At 41.8% G+C, this 9,795-nt stretch overlaps 2 protein-coding genes across 4 annotated transcripts in view; both read right to left on the reverse strand.

The window, feature by feature from the left end:
• Nucleotides 1-1,925: 1,925 nt before the first annotated feature.
• On the reverse strand, nt 1,926-6,316 carry aph1b (APH1B gamma secretase subunit). Its single transcript, XM_061067767.1, has 6 exons — nt 6,062-6,316; nt 4,979-5,149; nt 4,373-4,446; nt 3,974-4,096; nt 3,677-3,804; nt 1,926-3,564 (listed from the first exon to the last, which is right to left on the reverse strand). The coding sequence occupies exons 1-6, from the start codon at nt 6,172-6,174 to the stop codon at nt 3,397-3,399; spliced, it is 777 nt and encodes a 258-aa protein (XP_060923750.1). The 5' UTR covers nt 6,175-6,316; the 3' UTR covers nt 1,926-3,396.
• An 869-nt stretch (nt 6,317-7,185) lies between these two features.
• LOC132999124 (troponin I, fast skeletal muscle-like) overlaps nt 7,186-9,795 on the reverse strand; it is a 3,866-nt gene continuing 1,256 nt past the window's right edge. The window contains exons 2-7 of one of the 3 annotated variants that reach the window (XM_061068913.1): nt 9,003-9,018; nt 8,873-8,909; nt 8,534-8,665; nt 7,803-7,892; nt 7,537-7,713; nt 7,186-7,380 (exon numbers count right to left, since the gene is read on the reverse strand). In XM_061068913.1, coding sequence (XP_060924896.1) covers nt 7,294-7,380; nt 7,537-7,713; nt 7,803-7,892; nt 8,534-8,665; nt 8,873-8,909; nt 9,003-9,010 — 531 coding nt within the window. In that variant the 5' untranslated portion in view covers nt 9,011-9,018 and the 3' untranslated portion in view covers nt 7,186-7,293. Of the gene's footprint in view, nt 7,381-7,536; nt 7,714-7,802; nt 7,893-8,533; nt 8,666-8,872; nt 8,910-9,002; nt 9,304-9,795 lie in introns of all 3 variants that reach the window. The other 2 variants (XM_061068912.1, XM_061068914.1) reach the window with 2 other exon arrangements.

Raw genomic sequence — 9,795 nt, forward strand, 5'->3', positions numbered from 1 at the left:
GGCGGGGCCTGGGGCAGGTGCTGCCGCTGCTGTGCTGCGAGGAGGACGATGACGTGACCGGAAACCAGAGATCAAAGCTGCACTTGGAGCTCAAGAGGCTTTTTATAAGAAGTTAAGATAAGAGTTAAAGTTGAATTAAACATGATGAAAGTCAACGAGAGGACAAGGTGTGCAGGAGCCACGTGAAACTGCGCCATCTTGTGGTTCAGAGGCAGTTGTGCATCAATTGTCAAGTACTTTATGTACATTTTTGGGTGAACTATCCGTTTAAGTACATTTATTCAACTGAATTCTTAAGTCTTAAGCCTGAAGTTACTTGACAATTTAAGATTTTAAATATAAAACATGTGACCTCTGAAATGATGCACTCGTCATATCAGGTAATTTCAGTTTATGGGTTTTTTTCTGATACCAAGTGAAAAGTTCCACCGCTGCCGTCATTAGTCTGTTTTTTCCATTTCCATTCATCATCTTTATTTGAGAGCTTATTAATCGACAGACCAGAGTGACCTGTATCACTCACTTCTTGTTTCAAGATGCAGTCCTTCACTCTTCAGACTCTTTTTCTAGGTTTGTGTTAGAAGCTCTGTACTTTTACTTCAGCGATGGTTTAAATTCAAGACTTTTACTTGTACTGGAGCAGATTTGTATTGCTGCATTACACTTGTATATATAAATTAAGGACTTGAAGATGTAACAGAAAGGTTTTTTTCCATCTTTGAATTATCACATTTTTGTCTGAACCAGCTGAGGCATAAAATCAAAATTTTCTTTCCAGCAGATGAATCTTCTCTTCGTGTTCATCACCAACAAACGTTCGCTTTCTTGCACTTTCTCAATATTATACGAAAAATATATTTTTTAAATTAAGTATGATTAAATTTACAACATTAACATTAAAAACTTTTGAATAAAAAATATCAAATTTGATTAAAAGTCATTTCTGCAGCAGAGTTATCATGCAAACTTCTGCTTTTGTGCAATTACTCAATATTAATGCATTTATGAGAACATTAAAAACTATTAATTATACTAATTATACAAAAATATAAAAATTAAATAAAAAGGTGTCAAGTTAACTGAAAGATTGAAGTTTGCACCATAGGAAGTTATTCACCTCAGGGATTCTTATCATTTTATTCAACCGGTTTCTAAGTGGCTCATTATGGATTATAGTAAGATATAATATAATTTCTGAGCATTATTCCACATGAGTTGTTCCACAGTGAATCCTCGACTCTGGTTTCCTTTGTGTGTCTCTCCTCCGTCTTCTGCTCAGACCGTGACGACCAGACTTGACCCCGAACACATGACCTCTGATAGAGATCAGGAAACACTAAACTCAGGAGAATAAACCTTGGATATATCTGAGGTGACCCCACAGTCACCTGCCTTGTATTTAAATGTGAAAGTCTAGTTTTCCACAGAGGAAGCGCTTCCTGTCTGCTTGTCCATCCATCAGTGTGAAAAGGCCTTTGACTGCCTGCAGCTCTCAGAGGCCCCGGCAGGTTTTGTGTGGCCGAGTCAGGAGGTGTCACCTTTCATAAATGGACCCTGAGCAGGGAGGAGGTGCTTTCTGTCTCCCCCCCACTCCACTCCTCTAGTTTCTTGTCTGCACACACGTGAAAGCATCTTTCTGAGACACACCGGACACTAGGTACGCTTCCACATGAACATGCTCTGTTAACATGGCTCCTGCTTTGTCCCCTGCAGACTTAAAGGTGCCACACAATTCACGATTTTCTTTAGAGGAGACATATTCAAGTTAAAAACGTATATACATGCTCTAGTTTTCCTTAAACATGGCTCACTGACACTGCAGTAAGAGAACATTTTAATGACAGTAGTGCTGATAAACTACAGATTTAACTATTATTGATTTCAAAGTTGCAACTTCCGGGTTGTAATGAAATAAAACTACAAAATCTGAATCAACACGTCTCGATTTATTTTGCTTACATTGCTTTATAGGCTCAGGTGTACCTAATAATCTGGCAGGTGAGTGACAGCCTAAGTGTTGGGCCGAGGCCGTAGAAAAACACACACACACACAGCACGCAAAAGATTATTTACATCTTTAACTCGCCGCTAACATCCAGCGTCCATCGTGGTGAAACACAGCCGACAAGGATCTGTACAGAACGTCCAAGTGTCTCAACAAGAAGAACAGGAGCAAAGAAAAACATTCATGTTGCAGGTTTTCTAACACGTTGTTCAGATTTTCTCTTTCACTCGTCCACAAACAAAAAAAGCCGACAAAGACATAGAACATTAACAGTGAATCAGTCCTTCAGCTCAGGGACGTTAAATAAAGATGGACGACATGACGCCTTGCAAAAGAAAAGCTATAGTCTTGAGCGCCCCTGGTGGCTGCCTGGAGTACAGCTCATAAATCCCTCCTCACCGCATCACTTTTTAGGTTTTTCTTATCAAAACGATGCTTGTTCAACTGTTTGATTAGTTTTGTATTAATTAGTTATTTGGTGACATTACAAAGGGATGATTGACAGATGAGATTTGACTCTGTATCGTGGCTCCGCCCCCGGATCTCTACTTCACGTCATCCATCGTTATCTAAGTCTCAGCTTCAGCCTGATTGAGTTCTCACTCATGAGTTTGCAGCGCTGAAAAGAAAACGGACACGATTCATAAAACGTGTCTATAACGATGCCGAGAGTTTAACTCGACTCAAGTACGTTAAGATATGATTTAAGTGGCTTAATGTGCAGCGACAGTTTCTGTTTCAGAGCATTTTAAAAAGGTCAAATTTGAATTTCGGATCAGTGTTGATTTTATAATCTCTCCTCCGCTCGTCCCTCAGGATGGAAACAGCAGTGAGACAAACAAATGGTGCATTAAGCAAACCAGAAACTGTGATATTTGTTTGAGACATAAATCCCTTCATGTGAAGAGGAGGAGAAGGCGTAATTTATGTCTCGAAGACTAACTGGACTCACTGGGTGAAGATGAACAGCAGTCAAAGGCAACTTCTCAAAGACTAAAGATGGTTCATCACAACTTGAAAAAAAAGAAGATTAAAACTTCCCACTATCTACACATCAGGGAATGCATCAATATTTACAGATGACTGATTAAATCCTCTTAGAAAGATTTAACGCGTCAGAAAGGAACGTGAAGTCTCCGACATCAAATATGTTTTGTAGGTTTGCTCATCTGTTTTCTTATTAGAGCATCAGGTGACAAACACTGGGACACAATTAATATTTAGTAAAACCGCATTTTAAATCAAACTGAGCCTCAGAGCTGTTCTGACTCTTTATGACGACCTCTCAGGTGAAGCTGCCACAGCGCTCGGCTCAGTGCTTGTGTGTGTGTGTACGTGTGAACTCGGGGGGACTTTGGGATCGAGTCCCGCACGCTGCCCGGCGTGCTGCGTTATCTCGGCCGGTGGTTGGCGAGCAGGAAGTCCTTGTCTTTGCAGGTGAGGCAGAGTTTGAGGTTCCTGAGCGAGCCTCCGGCTGAGTAGAACGCCCAGGCGCCCATCAGGAACAAGATGATGTAGGTGGGGACGAGGCTGGCGACGTAGCCCGGGTTCTGGAAGGTCTGCGAGAGGAAGACGAGGAACGGGAATCAACTCAGAACTTGAAGACACATCCATCCTCATCAGTTTTACATCAATGTCAATGGACTGAACCAACCCATCGGCAACACTCACCAGACACGACACCACGAGGTGACTGACCACGACCGCAGCCACCGCCCACCACTGCTGCTTCTCACAGGCGTCGAAGAAGACCACGCCCCAGAACATGTGAAGGAGGATGATGGCCATGGTCATGAAGGCTGAAATAGGAAAAGTGTTGGTTCTCATCAAACTCACAAAACTGCTGCAACAACTTCCTGAGCTCATCAAACGTCCATTACAGGTGAAGTGAATTATGAATTATGAAGTGAATTATGTCCATCTGAAAATCTGATTTAATCTTGAAGTAGGACGCGTGGGAATCGGTACCTGAGGACAGGAAGTAATGCTGCGAGTCACCGTGGATCCCGATCGTCCCCGGCCCCACAGAGTCGGCCAGGATGTTCACCACGGAGAAGGCTCCACTCATGAAGCCGAACCCGAGGCCGGACACTGAGGTAAAAGAAAGAGATCGATCAACAGATGAATGCAGGAGCTAAACACAGACCTCAATGTTCGGGTTGAAACCTACTCCAATGTGTTCTGCATAGATTCAATGTTAATGTTTATGTATATTTCAGTTTCACCAGAAGTACAACTGTGTTCTTCCTCCTACTAACACAAAGCTTTTCCAAATACCGACATGGTTTTCCAGAGCTGCAAAAAGTCAGTGAAAAAGTAGATTGTGATATTAAGAGGCTGTGTGTGTTTGTTGCAGACGAACTGTACCGTAAGCCAGCTGTCGGATGGAGATGGGCATGGTCTCCTCCTGACTGAGAGTGAGGAGGCCTTCATTTGCTTTCCTGCAGGATTACACACAAACACACACACACACAAACAGACACACACAAGAGCCTTAGTTCCGCGGTAAACAAGAGCATGAATAGTAGAGGTGTGTCAGTGATTGGAAGATGATATGAGCCACAACAATGAGTCGTGAATAGAAGAAGGACAAGAGATGGGAAAATGGGACAAGGTTCGACAGATCGACGACAGAGCAAGTAAACACGCTGGTAGAATGAGAGAGAGACAATTAGGACAAGATCTGAAGTTAGTTTCTATCTGTGAAACCTGCCAGATAACTTCACTTCTTTATTCTTTAAAACGTTTCAACCAACATTATGTTTTAGGGTCCAGATTTCTGAGGTTTGACAAAGACACAAACCTCCACCTGAGCTTAAAAGCATTAAAGGTTATGTGTGATATTTACTGTCACATTTTGCAGCTGAAAAAGAATGAAAATGAAACATTCAAGATGGACTGAGAAGACGGATTCTGATCCTCTTCCTCTTCAGTTTGTGTTATGTGTTTAAAAAGCATCCCTCAGTGACTCACTTCAGCAGCTTGTAGTAGCCGAAGCGGAAGGCTTCCTGCAGCAGGACGGACAGAACCACGCCGAAGATGAGGAGACCTTTCTGCTGCGCCGCACTCTCCTTGTTGCTGATCTGCACCGAGATGAACCAGACCAGGGAGGACAGCAGCAGAGACACCAGCCAGAAAAACGCCCTGTCAGGAGAAAATCAACATTTAGTTAGAAGTTCAAAAGCCCAGTAACAGGTGGATGGGACATAAGGATATTTCTGAGTTTTCTTTAGTTTCATCTCAGTGTCATATCGGCTCTACTCATATTTTCAAGATGGTGCTTCTTTCTGATTTGACTTCTTTAAGTTTTCTTAAACCTGAAAGCCCCACGAATACCTGAATGTGGATTAACAGGAATGTAAATGTAGATCAACAAATATCACACCGAAAAAATATCGTATTTTAAATTCAGGTGGATTTTCATCATCGTTCAGAGACGACACTGGATTTTTCTTATTCACAAGCATCTTAACTGACTTTTCCCTTTAACATTCAAAGTGAAGAGGACACTGCTCAGTCTTTTTCAAGCTGAAGTTAAATGATGATCATAATAATAAATAAGGGGGAATTAACTTGATTAAACTCAAGTCTGAAGGGCTTTGATGTTTATTCTTTTGTGATCCTGATTATAACTTGTCTTTTTCTGTGGCATTGTTTAGCTGTTTCCCTGTAAACACAGCACAACTCCTTAAATTCACATTCCTATTTCTGTTAATGAGCTAAGTTTCTATCTGCTCATTATTGTAAAGTACCTCTGTGAAATGTGAGAACCAGTGAGGGTGAGGATGGAACCAGTGAGACGAGGGAACCATTTAATTCCAGTTATAAAAAACACGGATAGCTAAAAGTGCAGGTTGTCCGAAAATGGAACCAGCCCTGAAGCTAGCACTCTAACGGGGTTTTGGGTGCTAGCTACCATGCTAGCTGGGCTACATGTCGTGTTTCTATCGCCACTGAACCCGCAGACAGATCCGGGTGGACAACACTGTGACGGAGGATCGTTCCCTCATGGTTCCCTCATGGTTCCCTCAAGGTTCTTTAATGGTAAACTCTCACCCGGCGATGAGGAAGATGACCCGCAGCGGCTCCCGGGCGATGGTGAAGAGGAAGAGCGCGATGGCCGGCCCGAAGGCGATGAAGGTGCAGCCGAAGAAGACCGCGGCCGTCATGTTGTGTGTCTGCGGTGGAACCTGGAGTTACGTGTCTTCTCCTCTTCCTCCAAAGAGATTCACTCCACGATAAATGTGTTTAAATGTAAATAAAGCGAAGCAGCTTCCGGTCGTCGCTTCACTTCTGGTCAGCCAGACGTCATGTGACCGTCTTCTTCTTCTCAGCCGCAGTAGGTCGTCCGTGTTTCATCACTGACCCCTGCTGGTTCACGTTGGAATCGACACTCTGAGCACTTTATTAGGAACAGCCCCCCTGGTGATGTTTGAAGGCTCAGTTTGAGCTCAAACTTTTTCCATTTTTCTTTTAATTTGTCTACATACACATTTTATTCTATTACAATTGAAAACAACTTTTTTATTGTAATTCTGTCTTCTATAACGTCACTTATTTACTTTTCTAAACTTTTCTGAAATACAGTTTTTCTACTGGTGAAAATAAACAGCTTGAATATTGAATAAGTGAAATGATCACATCTTGATAAATGACTCACCTTAATGTTTAATTTTAGTGCTTCTTATATTTTACAACTATATTCATATATAACTACATATATATTTTCAAATTAAAATTTGTAATAGAGTGTCTCAAGGAGGATAGATCCCTTTATTTTGTATATCAACAGACCTGGTGACTGTGCAACCACTGAAGTTCATTGATTCTTATTGTCTTGTTTATGAAACCAGGCTGAATGAGGATTATTCCTGAGGGAAAGTCAACTTTACAAGCAAGAATTTAAAAAACACCATCACAACTTAGGCATCATTGGCAAGAAACACACCAGATATTTTCTTAATTCTGTCCTAAAATATAAAAGTAAAGGAACAAAAGTTACCACCTTTTTAAAAATCATTTAATTTTAATGTTTCCAAAACGTATTAAATAATAACAATGATAATAGTATACATTTTAATAACTTCTTTCTTTGACTGCACGATTTTCCTCCTAATTTCTACCCTGAAATTGATAATTTCTTTTCATGATTTCTCAGATTATTAATATTAAACACACAATCACCCCCCAGGATTTATTTCTTTTAGCATTTACACAAACTGTGGACTCACCCAAGACACACACATGAACGATGCTAAAACCTGACGACACAGCAACACACATGAAGTTTAAGCCTCGGTCTCAAACATCTTCTTCCTGCCGTCCATCCCGGCCTTGTCTTCGATGTTCTTCCTCCAGTCGCCTGTTTGCTTCTCCTGAGAGAAACACGAGCGAATCAACAAACGTCTTAAAGAGTTTGAGGTATTTTGATATTCAGCTCAGTATCTAAACTCAGAGCCTCTGTGATGTTGCACTTTTCGAAACCCTGAGAACATTAAAGAAGTAAGTTTCCTGAAGTCTGGATCACCCACCTCCTCTTTCACCTCCTTCTTGACCTGCTTCAGATTGGCCCTCAGGTCCAAGGCCACTTTGTGTTTGGAGCCCAGCAGAGCGGCCAACATGGCGTCCGCCGACATCCGCACGCTCTTCAGCGCCGGCTTCTTAAACTTCCCCTTCAGATCCTGGACCTTCAGCTTCAGGTCGTCGATCTGAGGAGAAGCTTCATGAGAATCTGTGCAGGACATGAGATCCACGTTGAAAATCATAAAACCTGTGGCAGGGAGTTAAACTAGTCTACCTCCATGTTGGACTTTGTGACTTTCCTCTCCGTGTCGTACCGCTCGTCATCCACCAGATCAATCTGCTGGTGAAGCTTCCGGCACAGATCCTAGTGATGGAAGAATGAGTGAATAACTTCCCAGTCAGTCTCAGATGTATAATCATTAACATTTCATCCTGTTTTCAAATCATAAAATAAACCAAACTTATCAGAAACATGAACAACAAACATCAGTGTGATAAGACCTATCCGTAAATGACAGAAACCATCTTTGAGAAAACATTTATTTAACGTCTGCTTTGATTTTTAGTTTGGTCCATGTCCCATCTGCTAACATGGCTGGATTCATGACCTGTACTGCAGCCAGCCACCAGGGGGCGAACCAGGAGATCTGTCGTTATTGTCGATGGTTCCTACGCATTAAAATGAGCAAACCTCCGATGCTGCTTTCTGGGTTTTAATTGTTCTCTTGACAAATAGAGAGAAACGTCTCATCCAATGTAAATATTGATTCATTGGAAAAACAACTTTAAGGATTAGGTTAAAATAACAATTACATTTGATTTTTATGTTTGAAGCTAGCAGCTGCAAGTGAATGTTAAAATAATCGTGAAAAATAACAATATATCAAGATAAATTTTAAAATATAATAATGATGTGTTCAAATGTCACAGGTGCAGTCAGCTCTGAGTGTGAACATCTGTTCCACAGTCTCCTCGGCTCAGACTCCAGCTGTGTTTGTGTTCTACCTGCAGCTCCTGCATGCAGCCTGCTGGAACCGAGAGGGACGGACAGATCTCCTCCAGGTGCTTCATCTTCTCCCTCTCGGCCTCCTGCGCCTCCTCCTCCAGCATCGTCTCAGCGATCTGCAGCAGCAAACTCTGACAGGACAGAGGAGATCACAATCATAAAAGCTGCTTCTCCTTCTTATTTTATTCCTCTATTGTTTTCATATTTTCCCCCATGAAACTGCTTCTCGATTAACGCTGTGCTAAAGTTATAATGATGGCGATGATTGAATGAACTTCACAGCTACAGACGTTCACATTTTAAACTTTAAAAACTTCATTTCCAAATATACACTCTACCTTGAGCTGATTCCTCCGGCCGGTCGACATCTTTTTCCTTCATATAACAAACAAACAAACAGAGAGGGGAAATTATTTTAGTTTTCTCCGTTTACCCTTTTGTAGATTTAACAGAAAGTTCAGGACTTACTGTTCCATCCTGAATCCTGCGAGAGACAAGGAGAGAGAAGAGTGGAAGTACCTCTGCTTCGGGTCTCTTTATACATGTGGTGTCAGTGTGTGTGTGTGTGTGTGTGTGTGTGTGTGTGTGTGAGAGACCAGTTGGTCGAAGGCAGCAGCTGAGCCTGAAACTAACTCTTCTGGAATTCTCTCTATAAGACTCTTGAGACGATGGGGGACCCCGACAAGGACTCAGTGTTTAGAGGTGAAAGGGAATTATCCATCCTCTATACAGCCTTTCATATCCCCTCAGGGGCTGCAGCCAATCAAAGCTGGGGTCACGGGGTCAACACACAAACACAAACAACCACATTACACTGAAGATTCATGCTGTCGTTACATTATCAGTTCATGGGTGATTGTGTGACTCAAGTTCAAAGCAGGTTGGACGTGTGGTTTGTGATGAACCTGAAAAGCCTCCTGCAGCTGTCAGCGCTAAACTGGGAGGATTTATTGCTCAGACTGGTTCCCATCATACTCAGCTGGGCACACACACACACGCACACACACACACACACACACACACACACACACACACACACACACACACACACACACACACACACACACACACACACACAAACGAACATTCCAAAAAAAATGTGACTGTCGATCATGATGTTTCAAACTTAAATGTTTTTATATCACCAGATAACTGACTATAACCAAACTTATCATATATAAATATATATTATGTTATATTATATACTATATATACTGTACTATTCTTATATACTGTCTAACAATACCATTACCATCATATC

The sequence above is a fragment of the Limanda limanda genome, chromosome 3, assembly GCF_963576545.1.
Source record: "Limanda limanda chromosome 3, fLimLim1.1, whole genome shotgun sequence".
Lineage (NCBI taxonomy): Eukaryota > Metazoa > Chordata > Actinopteri > Pleuronectiformes > Pleuronectidae > Limanda > Limanda limanda.